The 20,000-nt window shown below is 42.0% G+C and overlaps 1 protein-coding gene across 1 annotated transcript in view; it reads right to left on the reverse strand.

Moving 5' to 3' along the window:
- Window positions 1-1,447: 1,447 nt before the first annotated feature.
- AP4E1 (adaptor related protein complex 4 subunit epsilon 1) overlaps window positions 1,448-20,000 on the reverse strand; it is a 59,867-nt gene continuing 41,314 nt past the window's right edge. Inside the window, exons 17-21 of the mRNA XM_075207993.1 lie at window positions 19,180-19,435; window positions 17,439-17,915; window positions 11,840-12,030; window positions 8,427-8,584; window positions 1,448-1,776 (exon numbers count right to left, since the gene is read on the reverse strand). Of these exons, the coding sequence (XP_075064094.1) occupies window positions 1,616-1,776; window positions 8,427-8,584; window positions 11,840-12,030; window positions 17,439-17,915; window positions 19,180-19,435 (1,243 nt within the window). The 3' untranslated portion in view covers window positions 1,448-1,615. The remainder of the gene's footprint in view (window positions 1,777-8,426; window positions 8,585-11,839; window positions 12,031-17,438; window positions 17,916-19,179; window positions 19,436-20,000) is intronic.

Here is a 20,000-nt window from a genome sequence, read left to right on the forward strand (position 1 = left end):
GGATGCGGAATTCAAGAGAAAGTGTATTTTTACATTTTTATTAACTTTTCTTTAATCTTCATTTTTAACAACAGAGATCCTTAATAGTGATGGGATTCCCCTGTACACTAGAACTAGTAGATCCAATGTAAGTTGGATCTGTTAGCAGCTGCATTGTAATGCAGCTGCCACTTTTAAATTACATTTATAAACCGATCATTTATATATACAGTGCCAATCTTATTACACAGCAAATAAAACTAACTTGGGTTGTTAAGTTGGTAAAGTGGATTAGTTATTTTACTTCCAGTTTATTTACTAGCTTTTACGCCTTTTAAAGGAACAACTTAAGTAGTGAAATATTTCACTGTGGGCCCAAAACAACATAATTGCGCTCCCCCTGCACTTGATGGCACGTAGGAGTTGAACTGAAAAAGTATAATTTTTGATATATAGCAGAAAAGGGTGAACTTTACTATCTTAGATACCTTGATTGTCAAAACAGCTAAATGAATTAGAATATGCTCACTACATAATGCGGAGTGCTGGCATATTTCTATGAAACTGTCCAACATCCTTAATCATTCACTTTAATCAATTAACAGACAGCCCCAATCACACTTCTTTTTAAACCAGTTCAAATGCTCTCATCCTATTACTAACAAGACAGCACACTTCTAGGGGTATATTTACTAAACTGCGGGTTTGAAACAGTGGAGATGTTGCCTATTGCTGCCAATCAGACTCTAGCTGTCATTTTGAAGAATGCACTAAATAAAGGATAACTAGAATCTGATTGGTTGCAATTGGCAACATCTCCACTTTTTCAAACCCGCAGTTTAGTAAAATATACCCCCTAAAGTACTAATCCATTACAGCTACCAGTCAGATGAGGGTAGAGTCAGCAAAACTGATAACGGATCTATTACCTTCATAAGTATAAATAGCATCCTCTTACATGAGGTTTTAAAACAGGTCCTTTTTTTAACTTTAGTTTCAGTTGACTATGAAATAAAAAGCCAACAAAACATTTACAGCGACTTAGGTGAATACTGTATAGCTTTCAACTCATTTTAAAATAAATAACATATGTGCCATTAGCATACTAAATAAGATATTTACCAGTATGTTTATCTGTCAGATAAGAAAGTATAGGTTTGTATTGCTATTTGTTTCAGGCCTTGTTGAAGTAGATTAAGAAGCACTGCTGTAAAGAAACATGAGCACATTAGCAGTCTAACCAGCACCAGCTGCAGTCAGCTAGAGGACACCATACTAAGCTGGTTCTTATTTACCCAGCAGGAGAGAAATACTTGGAGGTGTCCTCTCTTATGGCGGAGCTTTATTAATACTGGAACATGCCAAACAGAATTTTCTTGTGCAGAATAACAAAAATAAAAACCTATTTACATTCATTAAAGTGCAAGCTAAATTAGCAAGTATCAACAACAAATAAACTTACAAAAGGTTTATAATAAAATAATTTAATATAAATCTGTTACTCTTCAAAGTCCTTAGTATCTTTGTCACCCTAAGACTGCTATTCTCCGCATTGGCGACTAGTGTTGCTTTGGTATACAACATATTGATGCTACCGTGTAAACCTCAAGATCCAGAAGAGGAGGCGCTGCAATTCTCAATCTTCTTTTAATGCTTTATGGCAGTAGTAAAATAAACATTCTGGTAAAGTTGAAGACGATGATCTTAACCACAGCACCAACATTCCCTCCTGAAGGTGGCAGTGCAACAGGGATGGTATAGAGGGCAACATCTGGCATGCAACTATCCCTTCATCACCTTAACAAAGGAAAAGACATGATTGGTTAAAGTAGTAATTACCCATTAGTACAAGATAAATACATACAGGTATCGTGTTATGGCCAATATAAGAAATGTAATGAATATATTTATATCATACTCGCCAACTTTTTTTTTATTTTCCTCGACAAACCGCTTAATGGAGGTCCCCATTCCATTGACTTGACTAGGGAGTGGGTAGGATGCGGGAGCATAGCCTGCACTCACAGGAGAGTGGGCAAGTATGATTTATATAGGAATTAATGAACCCCCTTCTGTGATTGATAAAGACATTATAAAAAAATAAGGTGTTCTGTGATCAGAACCTAAAAAATTGTTAAAAAATAAATAAAAACAAAACTACAGAACAATTATTTGTAACATTCACAGAAAATTTTTAAATAAAGTCTGAATTACTGTTCTATGCAATATGGAGTCCTATTTTAGAACAAGGAAATAAATCTGTCACAGGTAATACATTCAGCTGAGCAAAACTAACACATGGATAGTTACAAACTACACACTTTCAAACCTTATATCACTGTCAAATTTAAAAAACAACTTTTTACCTATTTCAATGTTCTCGACTGAAAGTTTATTTTGATAGAAAAGGATATTTTAGTACAACCATTTTAACTTAAAACCCACAATAATAATCACAATTATTAACCCTCTGGTGCAATGTTTCCCCCCCCCCCCCCCAAAGGCTGCACGTGTGCATGCCAGATTAATAACCTGTGCTGGATGGAGGCATGACAATATTCATAAGCACAAATACCAATTACTTATTTTTAATTAGCTATAGAATTAGTTAATTAGGAGACAGAACCCAGGAGGGGAAAAAAAAACACCTATTGTGAGGTGTAGCTGTAGGATGTGTACAAAACAGGTTGGGACTCAAAGCACTGAAACATACATGCAATAAAATAGGAATTTTGTACTTACCGTAAAATCTCTCTGAACACGAGTTGGGGGACACTGCTCACCTTGGGGTAAAGAGGGAGCTCTGGGAGTAATGGCACTAAAAACCTTGTCTAGCCTGCTCCCCTCCCCTCTATGCCCCCTCCACAGGAAGAGCTCAGTTTATTTACTAACCAGGCCACAAGAGAGGGCAAAAACCACAACCAACAGAACTGTCAGAACAAAGGGTGGGAGCGCAGTGTCCCCCAACTCATGCTCAGTGAAGATTTTACAGTAAGTACAAAAATCCTATTTTCTCTTTCACACTAGTAGGGGGACACTGCTCACCTTAGGAACGTTCCAAATTTGCCCCTATGGGTGGGAATGCTCAGAATTACCTGCACGTAAAACTTTACGGCCAAAACTTGCATCTTTTTGAGCGAAGACGTGGAAATGATAAAACCTGGTGAATGTATGAACAGAAGACAAAGCAGCTGCCCTGCACAACTGCTCAGCCGAGGCGCCATGCCGCGCCACCCTAGAGGCGCTAACCGACCTCGTGGAATGAGCAGTCAGACCTTCAGGAACTGGAGAGCCCTCCAAATGTATGCCTGCCAGATATTAGCGGTGATCCATCTAGCCACCAGACTTCTAGCCACAGGACTAGAAAACTATTCGTCTTCCGAACCGAAGCTGTACGGTCCACATAAATCCTCAAAGCTCTGACCACATCTAAAGAGACTGAGTCCTGACTGGGCACCAGAGAATCCTGAGAAAGAAGTGGCAGAACAATATCCTGATGTGAAACCTCAAAACCACATTTGGTTGAAACGAAGGCTTAGTTCTAAGCACCGCATGATCGGCATGGAAAATCAGAAGAGGAGCCCGACATGACAGGGCTACCAACTCCGATACCCGTCTGGCTGAAGCAATGGGCAGCAAAAAGGTCACTTTCCACGGGAAAAGTCTTAAAGAAACAGACTCCAAAGGGCGACTTTTGAAGTGCCGAAAGGACCAAGTTTACGTCCTATGGAGCCACTGGCGGAACAAAAGTCGGTTGTACATGAAGTACACCCTGTAGAAACGTCTGCACCTCCGGTAACAGAGCGATATGTTTCTTAAAATACGACAACGCCGTTACCTGGGCTTTAAGGGATGACAACCTCAATCCCTTCCTTGTCCAGACCATCTTCCAGAAAAGCCAACACCCTGGCTCAACAAAAAGAATTAGTAGGCACTTTGACCTTCTTACACCAACATATATATGCTTTCCAAATGCGGTGATAAATAGTGGATGATGACTTTTTTTCACCTGGATCATGGTTTTAACTACTCTCTAAAAACCCTTTCTTTCTGAGAATCAAGGATTTAACCTCCAAGCCGTCAAAGCCAATCGATCTAGGTCCTGATGAAAGAATAGACCTAAACTGAGAAGATCCTTCTTGAGAGAAAGAAGCAAAGGACGATCCACCGACATGTCTAGAAGATCTGAGTACCACACTCTTCTCGGCCAATCTGGTGCCAGTAGAATCAATGGAACCCTTTCGCCTCTCACTTTCTGCAAGATCCATGGCAGTATCGGAAGTGGAGGGTAAAGGTACACCAACTTTAACTTCCAGTGTACCGTCATAGCATCCACTAAGAACGCCTGGCAGTCTTGACCTGGCACAATACCTTTCTACCTAGTGGTTGTGCCGCAAGGCCATCATGTCTATTTCTGGATGACCCCACCGGAGGACTATTTGAGAAACCACCTCAGGATGGAGCGACCATTCGCCTGGGTGAAGGGCATGCCTACTTGAGTTAGTCAGCCTCCCAGTTGTCCACCGCAGAATGAACACCACTGAAATTGCAGAAACCTATTGTTCCGCCCATTTCATGTTCTTTGATACATCCTTCATGGCAAGAGGACCATGACTGTTCCTCCCTGATTATTTATGTAAACTACTGCCATAGCGTTTCCAGACTGTATTCGGATCGGCCAATGTGCCAGGAAGGACTGTGCCTGAACTAGAGCACTGAATACTACCCGTAGTTCCAGAACATTTATTGGCAACCGTGCTTCCTCTGGCATCCTAGTCCATTGCAATCTGAGGTGAAGAGTGACTGCACCCCACCCCAACAAGCTGACATCAGTTATTACCACGGTACAGTCCCACACCGAGAAAGTGCTCCCCTGTGTTAGGATGTCCCTCCTCAGCCACCAGAGAAGAAACAGGCGTGCTGTCTGTGACAACCGAAAGACATGCTTTTCTAAGAGGGGATCCAACCTTGACCACTTTGCTTGTTTCCATTTGTGCAAGTCATATTGCTTGTTTTTCTGCTGGCTTAGGGGCAAGGCGACATTCTCTTTGCCCCATCCCTTTGTAACCGTTCTTGGATTCTGAAAGAACCACCTCTAGAGCGACCAACAAACTGAAAAGAGCGAAAACGCCTCCCTTTTGCTTTTGGCACAGCTATCGGAAGAAGAGCACTCTTCCCCACCTGTGGACTGAGCAATGAATTTGTCCAAAGGAGAACCAAACAAATCCGCTCTGTCATATGGGACAGATTCCAAAGCTCTCTTGGAATCAGCATCCGCCTCCCAAAATCTTAACCACAATGTGCGCCTAGCTGCCACTGCTAGGTAAGAGGGTTTTGACCCGCATCCAGAACCGCATCCCCTAAAAACTCAGCAGCATCTTTAATATGCTCTGCCAGAGGAGCCAACTTAGTTCTGGTCAGTACTGTCTGCCACACCAGCAGACGAGCGCCCACCCAGGTCTTCAGCCTCGCATACCGTGCACAGGCCCCCCTGGTCTGACCGTCCATCAGGCAATTTGGACTCACACGTAATACAGGTGTAGTACACTAGAGAGACAGCCTTGAATTTGGCCCTGGTCCCACTTTCTGACATATTGCAAAACAGAAAGGTAAATGGGAGACACTGTAGAACCATCTTACAACAAAGAAGAACTGTACAGTATATGGCAAACTGTAACACTATAGAAATACACAATAATACAGTGCTTCAGCTAAGACTAGAACCAGAAGTATTCTGCAATGTACCTCTACAGGATGTACAGCAGATAAAAAACACACAAACACTGAAAAAGATATAAGAAATAGCAAAACCACTCTATATCTACTGGTTCTCAATCCCCAGGGATGTGTCTGCGTCCTGAGTGTCCTCCAGGAAGGGTGGGAAATGGCTAATTCGCTTGCCAGAGCCCTGGAAAAAAACTGGCGATTTAATTATTACCTAACCACACCCACTTAACTCTTTGCTGGCCTGTACAAGTCAGAAAAAAATATACATTTGTAATTGCAGAAAAAAACATACATCAGACCAGGGTTTCCCAAACCCAGTCCTCAGGGCTTCCCAACAGTGCAGGTTTTCTGGATCACAAGTGACATAATTAGTACCACCTATGGATCTGTTACAATGTGTCAGTCAGTAATGAATACACCTGTGCTCCAGCAAGGAGATATGGAAAACCTGCACTGTTAGGGAGCCCTGAGGACTGGGTTTGGGAAACCCTGCATCAGACTGTGGTATGGACTGCGCTCCAGCGACAGCTCCCCACCAGCATAACATGCCTCATTGCCTGTTTGCACTGCAACTTCTCCTCCAAATGCCAGCTGATAGGCTGGGCAACTGGCCCGCAAGCAGCAACGTCCCAACAGCAGTCATGTGTGACCGGAGCATGGTGCCGTGGCTCCCTGGGCGCCCCGCATCGCCTCCCTGAAAGCGGCTGAGTCCTCGATACAACCGGAGTGCCAAGTGACCCTTTTTCCAGTAGCCCTACATAAATCAGGGTGGACAGCACTAAAGCGCCTCAGGCACTTTCCTTGAAGAAGCCGCAGCGATCACCGAGAAATCCTAGCTATCTATAAAAAAAAAAAAGAAACTCTAAAACTAGACTAAAAGTGCCCTACTCCACGGGCACTAAGAAAAAAACTGAGCTTTTCCTGTGGAGGTGGCATAGAAGGGAGGGGAGCAGGCTAGACAAGTTTTTTTGTGTGCCATTACTCTCACAGCGCCCTCTATACCCCAAAGTGAGCAGTGTCCCCCAACTAGTGTGAAAGAGAAAGGCACTTTAACCTTAAACATTATCTTTACTTAATGTTGTCCAGTACACGGGAATGTATACATTAGACATGTAAACAATTTAACTAAAAACTCCCTCCCCTCTGCTTAGTTCTGGTCCTCTGTACCAGTTCACACCCCTAGGGATGTCATGTTTTATCTCCAACTATGTCAAGATTTACCCCTGGGAGTAAATGTATCAAGCTGCGAGTTAGTGGCGGGTTTAAAAAGTAGAGGTGTTGCCTATAGCAACCAATCAGATTATAACTACAATCTGATTGGTTGCTATAGGCAACATCTCCACTTTTTAAACCAGCTTGATACATTTAGCCCCTGGTATTATGCCATGCCCCAAACGATTGTACTGTAAGAGAATTACCACACATATAGAAGGTGTTTGGGGAGAAAATGAGGGGATTATGGGATAGAGACAAGAAAATGGTCTTGGTTATAGCTGAGACACATGTAGCTACCATAGCAACTGCATTTATGTGGTGGCTGTGTGTGTGCAGATGGCAGCTATTGGCATGCATAGTGCTCTCCTGGATGACTTGTGAACAACACTTAAAGCTGTACAACCACCAAGGAAAATATATTCCTAAAACGGACCATCCCCTATATAGATCACTAGGGGGTGCTACCTGCAGCCTTATTTCCCAGGGCCCTGCCGCTTCTGTAATACAGAATCAGCAAATTAATTTTGTTAACAAACATTAAATGGCAGTGGAGGGGGTGTGAGTGGGAAGACCAATCACAAGCAGCAATCTCTTGGTATTTAACTGGGGAAATGGAGAAGCAATAAAATAACAGTTGAGCCAACAGGCATTTTTAGGCAGAGAATATCCATAGAAGTGTGATGCCTGTAGCTGATCGGAACCATGAGATAAAACCAGAACTAAGCTGGTATCTTCTGTCGTATCCAAGTAGGCATGTGTTTTTCAACTACAGTGGCAGTAGAAATGACAAGAGACTGTTCAGACAGATCTGTAATATGAGTATGCTGTTTCAAATGCATAGGGAAGGCTTTGCCTATTTTTCCACACTCTCCTTAGAGCGTAAGAAGAGATGGCTCTGGATGAAGCAACATAATGCCTGGCCAAATCTTCATAAAATGGTTCTAATCAGCATAAGAAAAAACTAATATGCCCTAGCTATGTGAAAGTGATAGATTGAACTGTCAGTCAGAATTTACGTCCCTACTAAAAAAAATGCTGCCAGAAAATGCAAAATTTAAATAAACAATGTAAGCAGCAGGTCCCTGCAGACTTCAATCACAGAAGCCAGGCAGACCACTGGCCCAGAAGAAGTGCAGTAGCAGAGCCAGATGTATATATATGAGAAAATTAAAACTAAATATAAAAACACTATATAATAAAATTGTAACAAGGACTTGACCCTGGTCCTTCTGCTGCCAGTACAAAACTAAGAGCTAGAAAAGGAGTCTGCTTATTCTCCGAAATGTCAAGTCAGTACAGGTTAAAATCTAGGGTTTGTAATAACACTAAGATCGCTGGAGAACAAGTAGTTCTACCTTAACATAATTGCCACAGCATTACATCCCACACATAGTAAATTATTTATGATATTAGCCAAGAGGAGAGAGATTAAATAATACCAGCTATGTGTGTTTTGACAGATTTCAAAACAAAACAGTTTTTGGTCATTGTGGCCTCACACTTACCTATAACTTCTACAACATAAAGGTTTAGTTTGCGCTGAAAGACCAGCAGTACTTCAGAAAGGGACCACTGGGGACTTGGGATCTGAACTTCTAGCTTCACGTCATTACACAATGTCAGCCACATTTTACCAAACTCTTCAGTGGAAAGGATAAGGCGCCTGTATAAGACAAAAACAATAATAATGTTCAGACCCACATATTGATTACCAAGTATCACATTTGTGCTGCTCTCAATTGCATAATAAATAAGCAAACCGATATAACTACTCTCACTAATTATTGTTGCTAAGTCACCATGGTTTTACTCACTGCAGGAGTTAAGTACCAGCCTATTACAGAGACACCATGGAATGGCAGGTTGGCATGTGTTTATACACCTGTACTAAGCTCTCTGCTCTTAATATTTACATTACAGAGAGGTATATACACATAGGATTTTGGGGAAGAAGTGTAGTATGAATACAATACACTAAGGAGTTGGAGGCATTTGCTCCCTGACAATAAGCAGGAAAAGACACAAGCATGATAAAGTGCATTTATGTTATGTTCAGTCGGATGCATTAGAATAATAATATGCCCCATACTAAAGATTTGGTTTGCAGTCAGTAGTAAAAGTTGAATTAACCTACATGCACATAAACATATAATGAAGTGTCATATACACAAGACAGAATAACATATTGACAGAGCTATTAATGCAAAAGTTTTTTTCAAGCATTTTCAACATAATTATGTAAAAATTCAATTCAATTAAATAAAAATATCTGTTGTTTCACCTTAAAAAATCAAATGGGAATTCCTTTCACAGTACAAATGGAAATATCAATTAAGTAATGCAAATAGATGGCCACAACTTCATATAACATAGCAGCTACACTAACTGATAAACTATCTGCTAGAGAGGTCATTCTGCAAACAGCCAATCAGAAGCGGCTAGTTAGTGCTCAAATTCATTCTTCGTGTCTCACCAGCCTTCCAGCAAGATGAGCTTCCCTACAGAAGCATCTGTGTCTGTGTCCAGGACTACATCAATCACAATTACATGACTATTCCCTTACCTATGCTTGCCCACCACTTCCCTCCCCCTTTCTGCCTCTCCAGTTGTAAAGAGTTGTAAGTGTAAGATGTGCAAAAATCTGTATATAAACATATGCATATTCATTTTTAGTGCACATGTGCGGTACAGAAAAAAAAACTATTTTAAGCAAACAAAACAGAAATTACACTCCACATGAGCCCCTAAACTTATAGATTTTAATTATCAACATTTACTGATATAGAGCAAACATAATCTGTAGCACTTTACAATTGGGAACAAACGCAGCAATCAGACATATATATATATATATATATATATATATATATATATATATATATATATATATCTATCCGATAAACGGCAATGTGTTCAAAGGCAAAACTTGCCTTTAAGTAAACTGCCGTTTTAAACCTGGCCGGCAAAGTCACCACATATCGGCAATTTGCTAGGATCGGAGGTTAATACATTTACCCCTATATCTTTAACTGTGATAAAATTTCGCAACAGTGCACCTAGTTTAAAGGCAAACAGGTGGATGATATATGTGTAATTTAAACTAACATGTTTTGTAGTGGTTTAGAGGGATCTTTTTTCACAGCCAACAGCAAGCTGACAGGGTGTGTAAGAGCAATCAAGCAGAACACCTTTTTAGATGCAAGGTGGGAGTATCACCTGTCTATCAAGCTAGGGCTGAGGGAGGAGTGTATACTATTTAAACCTGTCCATTTCATTGTTCATGTGTGACCGATGCCAGATAGTGGTCTGTGTTTAGGGAGCTGGTCTCTGTTAATTTAGCATTAGGGTCACAAGAAAGTGCGCAGAACTTATGTGCTCAATTACTTTGCCATCCTGACAATAAAGCGAAGTGTAAAGCAAGAAGTTGTACGTGTGTGCATCATTAGAAAGATGCCCGTGCCACAAACACAATATCTTTTTTAGCTGATGTTAGGAAGCCCTCCAGCCAGTACAGCAAAACCCGGAGTCTGCTCTGAAGTCTGGTGTTCACTGTTGCCCGTAGTGGTGGGGACAGACTTGGCTGCAGACAAACAGAGGGTCGTGAGATGTGTACCGGCCAGGGAGAATCTAGGAAGAGAGTGCTATGGCAGACAGCAGCGTGGGGTCCAGGCAAAGGTCAGCCGGCAGCAGACAACGTATCCAAGGAACAAACCAAGGTCAGGGGTCACAGGCACAGGTTCTGAGTCCAGAGACAGACATAAGATCGGGGTCACAAGCAGAGGTTCAAATTCCAGGTTCAAGCAATAGGTCGGGGTCAGAAGCAGAGGTTCAAGGTCCAGAAACAGGCAAAGGTCATACACAGGTAAGCAATCTTAGGTTAAACACCAAATACAGGAACAAATAGCAGGCGGCAGTACTGGGACAGGACGCTATAACCGGCAGTGAGGCTCAGTCCTCACTGCCCGAAATAGTGCAGATGGCCAATCAGGACACAGTCCAGAATGTGTCCTCAGCTGCAGTATAATGAATATGCAGAGCCTGCAGCCAATGGAAATAGGCAGAGTGCCACGGGTAACTATTCCTTAATCAGCCATTTGACAGCTGGCCGAGCGCGGCGCCAGGAGCTCATCAGCGTCCCGGTTGTTGCCCAGGCAACCGGGACGAAGATACAGGAAGTGATGTCTCGGTCGTCATAGCGACGGCCGGGACACCCGGAAGAGACCTGAGAGAGTCGCGACGGTGCCCGCGGCCACCGCGACTACTAACAGCTGGGGTGCCAAATGTCAGTGAACAATTGGGGAGGGTTGATTTTCAGGCAGGCCATGCGGCATTGACAACCCAGTATCAATATGGTCTGAAAATCGGTTAAAGTCTGGTACTGTTTGCAATTATTAATAAACAAACTAATTTCTGTGTCGTATCAGAAATTCCCCCCTAGTTCTGGGATTCCAAGTATCATTGTTCCAAAATTCTGTGGTTGGGGTAACAACCTATAGGTTGAGCACCCTTGCTCTATCCAAATAAAATTAAAAAAAAAATTCAATATAGAAATTATTACAATTGAGAAATACACAGTGATGGAGATTCAACTGTGCACAATGTGCCACCGGACATCACTACGATGTGCGGCTGCGCGTACTTCCGCCTAAAATGGTACTGAAATTTTTACCTATTTTTGCAAACACCTCAATGAGGTGTGAGCTAAACTAAATAAATATTTCAAGCATGACAATGCTGTGTAGAGTCTTCACTGACCATTCTGGAGGCACTTGACGCACAATGGAATCTCCTCAAGTATGTAGTGACTGGCAATTAACATGGTCCTAGTGATACATGTCAATGAAGCTGTGAATGATTACATGAAAAAAACCAATACATGTAGTACAGACAGCAGGAAAAAACATAAAATCTACTTTACCTGATAAAATCCGAAAGCACAAAATCTATAGAAAAGTCAAGTTGAGAAGGCACGTCTGACTCCAACTGGTAAGTGACAAAGCCAGTGATCACCCCTTTTTTGCATGGGTGCATCATGTGTACAGTACCCCAGCACTGGTGTACTCCATGCACCTCCAGATGGGAGAGCTGGCCACAAAGGCTTTTGGACACCTAAATCACAAAGAAATAGCAGCAATGTCCACATTACAACACTACTGTATATTCAAACATGTTGCTCATAGGATGTAATCCTCTGATCTAGGTGAATTTTTCCCTGAATAACGGTTATGCATTATAGCATGGAAGGGCAATAAAATGACTTATTGCCTTACAGAAAACAGACTAAAGAAATATTTATGCATTGGATTAGCCAATTACTAATGTGTCAAAAGATACAATGCCACATACCAGTCAACCCCATAAGACCTTAAAATGTATTGACTGGTCTATCAAAATCTCGAAAATGGATTTTAAATTAATCAGATTACTTGATAGACAGAGTTTAATATAGTTAGCACTAGTATATAATATGCCATGCTAGAATAGAAAGACTGGTGGTGAATTAATAACAAGAGCAAACCAGACAATTACTATGATTCCCTAATTTGCGTCAGATTGGTCAAAGCTACTTGCTGATTGATTGATATACCTCCACCGGCTACAAGTGGATCACCCTATGCCTTTCTATATAGAACTAGGATGACTATAACACAAAAATACAAATAGTTTGACATAGGGTAAAACAGTGGTTAGCAATGCTGGCTCACTGCTCTGAGACCTTAAGTTGGACTCTGACAAGTTGCTACCTACGTGAAATGTGTCTTTCCTTGTGATCAGGATGGGTTTTCTTCATGGTCCAAAATTGTACGTTTGTTATTATCTATTTTACCACTGACATATGCACAAAACAGAATAAACCAGAGTTCCCATAATCGCTGCTCTTTCATATTAAATAGTGCCACTGCACCAAAAAAAATAAATCTATAAACCCATATGATAATGTGAATACCGGCACTATTACTCAAATTAGGCAGTCACAACAACTGAAAGTGGTTTTATACCTTGTGTTAATCTTATCTTCCTTTCTTTTCTGAAAATCTGTACACTTTATGCGTGAACATGTTAATAAACAAATAAAAGAGGATTTTTATGCTCACGATAAATCTGTTTCTCTGATTCCATCTGGGGGACACTGCTACCATGGGATTGTGGGAGGGGAGTGGAGTTTAGCACTTAACTAGATTTTTTTGTTAACGTATACTGCTGACAAACCCCTCCCCTCTGCAACCCCCTGTAGCCTCTTCAGTTTAAGTATAAAGCCCCAAGGAAAGGGAAACAACCAACCAAAGACCCAACAACAGAAGAGCAGAAGGGAGGGAACGCAGTGTCTCCCAGGTGGAATCAGAGAAACGGATTTATCGTAAGTATAAAAATCCTATTTTCTCTTTCATCCTATCTGAGGGACACTGCTACCATGGGGACTTTCTAAATTAGCCCCCTTAAGGGAGGGATCGCTCTGACAGCACGGCATGTAGAGCACTATGGCCAAAACTGGCGTCTGCCGATGCAAATACGTTGAATTGATAACATTTTGTAAAGTATGGACCGAGGTCCCCCATTGAACGACTAGAGCCTAAAAGACCTCCGAATGAAGAGACCATTCACCCGACAGAATTGCAAGCCGGCTTAGATAGTCTGCCTCCCAGTTCTCGATGCCTGGAATAAAGACTACGGAGATGGAGGGAACGTGGTTTTCAGCCCAGGTCAAGATCTGAGCCGCCACCTCCATCGCTTCTGCACTCCTGGTGCTCTCGTCTGTTGACATAAGATACTGCTGTGGCATTGTCTGACTGCAGACAGACCAGTTGGCCTTGCAGGATAAACTGTGCGCCCTGTAAGGCCTTTAACATGGCTTTGAGTTCCAGTATGTTGATGGAGAGAAAGGTCTCCTGAGCGAACCAGAGTCCCTGGAGTCTCAAATAAAGGGCCACAGCCCCCCATCCCCGTAGGCTGGCGTCTGTGGATACTAAGATCCAAGACCATGGGGCAAAGGACCTGCCGTCTAGCAAATTGTCCTGGACTATCCACCATCTGAGGGATTGTCTCGCCTCTCATGACAAGCGAATCAATTGCCTAATAATCAAAAATTATAATGCCAATTACAGAAGCAAACGTCCCCCCACTCAAACCGCCGCGAGAAGGAGTGAGGGGGGCGTCAAGCTGCCGGTTTATCCGGGAGCTTGGAAGGACGGTTCGTGGAGGAGGAAGATCTACTTCGGTGCGAGTGTCCTCTGGTGCCAGATGGTCTGGACCTGTGTGTGGCCCCAACTAGATCAGCCCCCCGAAAGTGCTGTCTGAATGAGCCAAACCTGGTTGTCCTAGGATTTGGGACATACACTGGTAGGAAGGTACTTTTGCCTCCTGTTGCCTGGGAAATTATGCTCAGGCCCAAATAACACACCACCTGAATAAGGAAGAGACTCCAAAGATTTATGCATCCCAGGGTCTCAGCCATAGGGTCCACCTGGCCGCAACCGCCATTGCGGAAACAGGATGAGGAAATGAAAGCTGCGTTTTGCGCAGCTTCATAAACGTATCCTGAAGCATCCTTGAAGTGAAGGTCAAGGGGGAGTAAGTCTGAATCCTGCAGACCCATGTTGATGAAAACATGGGTCTGAAAGAAATATCTGCTGCCATGTTGATGGACTTTAAGAAAGCCTCTAATATACGGTCAGTGGGATCCTGCAGGGAGGCTCTTCCTGAAACAGGAAGTGTGGTGTGGCGATCTAAGCATGTCACTGGTGTATCAACCCTTGAGACCTGTTCCCAACGGTTTAGGTCATCATCCTGCAGTGGGTACAGAGCAAGGTACCTTCGTGGTACCTGCAATCAGGTTGTTTCCAGGATGCTTCTGCGATCTCTTTCAACTTCACAGATGGAAGAAAATGGATCGCCCGCCTTCTGACCTTTTTAAAGAGTCTAGAAGTCCAAGTGCCTGCCGCACCGCTGCCATCAATCCCTTGATATCTAGGAGATTCCGCTGGGTCCGTAACTTGTGCAGAATCAGAATCAGCTAAAACCTCGCCCTCCTCTTCTGAGGATGTCTCCGAATCAGAGAGGGACAGAAGACGGTTAGCGGATTTGTGTCGCTTTTTCTTGGGAAAAGGCCTTGATGCCTCCAAGAAAAGGTTTAACCGGTCTAGGCCCCTGACCAATGATGTTTACCAAGCCGGTTCTCCAATAAGAGGGGATTGAGAGCATAATACGGATGGATCCCCCGTCTGTCCTGAGACAATAGATTTGGTAATCCCCCCTGAATTAAGGGGGTCTATTGTCCCAGAGGTTGAAGGGAGTAGAGCAGCAACCGCTGGAATCTCTGCCGACTTAGAAAGCAGTTGTACCAATGTGGTAACCTCCTGCTTCAGGGCAGCCGCCCATGCTGGTGTTTCCGTTATTGGTGGTGCGTTAGTCTGTGCTTGCGCTATCATGGGAACCCTACTGCAGTCAGTACAAAGCGCCCCCGGGTCCTGATGTTCAATGGGTAAATTAACTTTACACTTGAAGCAAGTATAATACTTTGCCCGAGGTGCTTTACCCTTGTCAGACATTTTATAAGGAACAGTGTCACAGCAATAAAATGTAAAACAGGCAATTACACAAGAAGTAGACAGAAGATACTAACTAATCTATGACAGAAGTCAAAACTTATGTTGTGTGTGAAACAAAAGAATATCTATGGAAATAGTATGCTATCAATTAATATATTTGCATGAAATAAGATTTTCTAATACTATGGCAGCACGGTGGCTAAGTGGTTAGCACTTCTGCCTCACAGCACTGGGGTCATGAGTTCAATTCCTGACCATGGCCTTATCTGTGTGGAGTTTGTATGTTCTCCCTGTGTTTGCGTGGGTTTCCTCCGGGTGCTCCGGTTTCCTCCCACATTCCAAAAACATACTGGTAGGTTAATTGGCTGTTATCAAAAATTGACCCTAGTCTCTCTCTCTGGCTATGTGTATGTGTGTGTGTATATTAGGGAATTTAGATTGTAAGCTCCAATGGGGCAGGGACTGATGTGAATGAGTTCTCTGTACAGCGCTGTGGAATCAGTGGCGCTATATAAATAAATGGTGATGATGATGATGATGATACTATCTACTTTCTATTATAGTGAGTATAGAAAAGACTTGTTTTGGTACTTAGCCTTCCCAAGGCTAAGATGTCTGAAGCAGGAGAGGTCAGTCAGCAGCTCTGCTTGTTTCCTCAGAAGTAGCTGCTGCTTTTCCCGGGCAGATCTTGGCGCCTTGGGAGAGTCCAAAACTTCTCTGCAGGCGGGGGAGCTCTATTGTCCTAGCTCTCACCGTCCTGCACTTGCTCCATCTTAAAACCAAAATGCCTGTAATGGCGATTTACTGCTTCTTCCTAAGCAGTAATCGCCGCTTATTATCAGTGTGGCCGCTAAAAGTAAGGACCAAGTCCCCCCCCCCCTCCTTTTCTGAGGGGACTTGGTATAGTCTAGAAAATGGCTGCCTCCAAAGCTAGCGATCACCGGCACTCTTTACCACTTGTGGCAGTGTCGGTAATAAAGTAATGATCAGTGTGACACCGACTTATATAAGCCCCGTGTCAGCACTGAGAAGAAGCTGAAAAACTCTCTGCTGTCAGTGAGAGCCATCCGGCTCTCTTTCGGATAGCTGAGTCCTCTCCTAAACGTGTGTGCTCTGTGTGTGGGACAGACCACACCTCTGTAGAGAATAATAATAAAAAAATTAAAGTTAAAGTATATTAAAAAATATTTTACTACCTAGCTAAGTGAGCCAAACTCCCTTGGGCACTCAACTAAAACTGAAGAGGCTACAGGGGGGTTGCAGCGGGGAGGGGTTTGTCAGCAGGATACATTAACAAAGTTGACTAGATAAATGCTAATCTCCACTCCCCTCACACAATCCCATGGTAGCAGTGTCTCTTAGATAGAATGAAAGAGAAAAACATATATAGTGTAATAATGGAATGCCTTGAAAATTACAACGAGTGTTGAAATGCGTTTAAAATTGGTGGGATTACAGTGGAAAGCAATCTAATATAACTGAATCTCATTCAAAGGGAAGTGCATAGACAAAGGGTTGCTTTCTGGTGAATGGCAATTGGATATCCATTTTTACAGTCCCTTTACATGGAGAACTCATAATAGTATCACTTTCAGTTGTTGTGATGGGCTAATTTGAGTTATAGCACCGATATTCATATTATCATATTGGTCTGTAGGGAAAATAGATTTACCTGGAGCAGAGCCACATATTGGCATTATATAAAATGATTATAATAATTTTCCTCAGCAATACACACACAAAACATTTTGTACGGATCCATTCTTTAGATTTAAATAGGCATATATGCCAATTTAATAAATACACTTACATGTTTCTTTCTTCCTCTTTGATACATGTTAACAGTAGTTTTAATCCTTTCAGTCTGCTCTAGCTATATTAGTTTGATGACATACAATAATCTGCTAGCATGCTGAGAGCATTATCTGTATACGGACACACACCAAATAAATTTCCTACAGCTGGACTTACTGTAAACATTTCCGAGTCTTCCATTTTCACATGAATACTTTTAATTGCTGAAGAAATCCGATTGGCAAATAACAAGGCTAGCAGCACACCATCATCCTTCCATACTTTGCTTGAGTACAGACTCAGAGCTTCACTTCTTGCAAGCTCAGTGACTGGAGAGTGTGAATGGTGAGCAAGCTCAGGGATCAAGGATGGGACAGAGAGGTAGGTGGTGGCACCTTGGGTGGGTGGAAAAGTCTCCAGGCTTGTATTTGCAAACAAAGATGAACCTTTTTCCTCTATGATCTCCCCTCCAATTGCAATGGGTTTTTGTGATGGTAATAACTTACTACTGGTCAATTGGACATTATTTGGTAATGCTAAGCTTATGTGATTCTGTTCCTCAGAGGAATACAAGAGCAATGCTTTGTCTGTTCCATTATTTCCAATTTTAGATTTCCTTTTGAACTTGTGTGTGGTCTGGTCTGCTTTACCCATCTGTGAAATACAACACATAGACTAGTCATATATTAAGGGATATCTAAAAACTAATATATTTTCACTTTATTTTTGTTATCAATTCTTCCACCTGCTAACAGAACCCCAATCTTTGCTATTCTGGAGTTACGTAATGCCAGAAGACACCACTTGGTGGACTGTCCAGGCATAGTGCCAGGAGAATTCTAAAAGTGAGTGAGGCAGAGCCAGAGTGTAGATGTAGACCCCTATACCTGAGAGGTGAGTGCATCTGATTTTAACTGTATTTTATTGGTGCTTAAAACATATAGGTCAGTGTAGGACCTGCATATAATGAGTTGCCCTTGATGCTGGGATACAGGCTTAAATGTTTTAATTAAAATATGAACTAATACCTCATGTTTTTAATTTGCTAGATACACACAGATATGAGGTGTAAAGGATAAGCACTGACAACGGTCTTTTTTTTTTGTATACATATATGGGCATTTATATTGCCACGCAGCTGGTACCATATACAATATGGGATATACTGAGTGCGTTCTTATTGCCATGCAGCTGGTACCATCTATAATATGGGATATACCGAGCGTGGGCTTGTTTTTTCTCTGGTTTGGTCTCAAAATATTGCCTTATTGTCATAGCAGCTGTCCATAAAGCCTATTTAAGGCACATTTGGGTGTGACTCACAAGCCAGCCCTTGCTAGATGTTAACCCCTTTACTTTGGAGGTGAGTGCATCTGATTTTAATTGCATTTTAATGTTGTTTAAAGCATATAGGTCAGTGTAGGACCTGCATAAAATGAGCTGGACTTGACGCTGTGATGCAGGTTTAAATAGTTTGATAAAAATATGAACTAATACCTCATGTTTTCAATGTGCTAGATACACACAGATATGAGGTGTAAAGGATAACCGCTGACAACGGTCTTTGTTTTTTAGAGCCAGAGTGTCGGCCAGTTTACTGGACAGCACAGCTCATTGTGGTCTATGCTACAAGACCGGCTTCAACCACAAAAGTGAGGACTTTAAAAATAAAATGATAATAATGTTTATTGTTACACTAAAGTTGGTAGACAGAAAATGACATGTGATTCTATAATCTTAGCTCATATCAGTGATTTGAGTGAGACAAACAAATTGCTGTGCAATTATCACAACTAAGGACAACCCCTCTATTACATTGAAAATACTGTTAACTACTTTTAGATTTTACTTTTAACACCACCTACATCTTAGCATATGCAATGCTATGATAATATCATGCTTCAAAGTATACACCTACCAAACTGACAGCATTGGATCCAAGGCCGACAAATAACGTAGAGGCCAGCTTCTTCTTTTCTTGGTCTTCCTCTGAAATAAGGTCAACTGATTGCTCTTCCGCAGTCCTGACAGATTCCTCATCTTCCCCCAGTGATATACCACTTTCTAATGGAGGCGAGACTGACTCCGACTTAACTGTCTTAATTTCCTTTTTCAACAGGTAACCTTCCTTACCCCAAACTTTTCTCACACCATCCATCTTCAAACGGTTTTCACTATACAGGAGAACAAAAAAACAGCTATATTTTATCATATTATTTTCAGAATATATAAATATCCTATACTCGTAGAGACTGTAAACCAGTTAACTGATCTACCAGAGTCTTAGAATGAGACAAAAACTAGTTAAAAGAGAAAGTGTCAATTCTCCAAAAGAAGGTGAGGAAGGATACTTTCTCTACATCTGAAACACTGATGTGCAAAACAGCCAAGATGAGGTGCAAAATCCTCTTTGGTGTCACAAGCCGAATTTGTGATGATGCACAGAATTCTGCCAAAGCACATGGTTTGCGAGGCAAAATAGCAGCATTTGTGGAGAACTAGAAGTTTTCATCGACTATGGGACACCTATGGACTAGGCATAAAGCTTTGCCAAAGATTTGATGTGACGGTTACACATATACACAGTGCAACTTTTCAGATCTATCGCCTACATGCACACTTAGGAGAACTTCTAGCGTGCAAGGAGAGGAGTCTCCAAAGACTAGAAAGAAGAAGTGTACCTTGAAGTGCGCTATCTGTAGTCACAAAGACAGTGGGTTCTATGTTACTAATAAACTT

The sequence above is a fragment of the Mixophyes fleayi genome, chromosome 4, assembly GCF_038048845.1.
Source record: "Mixophyes fleayi isolate aMixFle1 chromosome 4, aMixFle1.hap1, whole genome shotgun sequence".
Taxonomy (NCBI): domain Eukaryota; kingdom Metazoa; phylum Chordata; class Amphibia; order Anura; family Limnodynastidae; genus Mixophyes; species Mixophyes fleayi.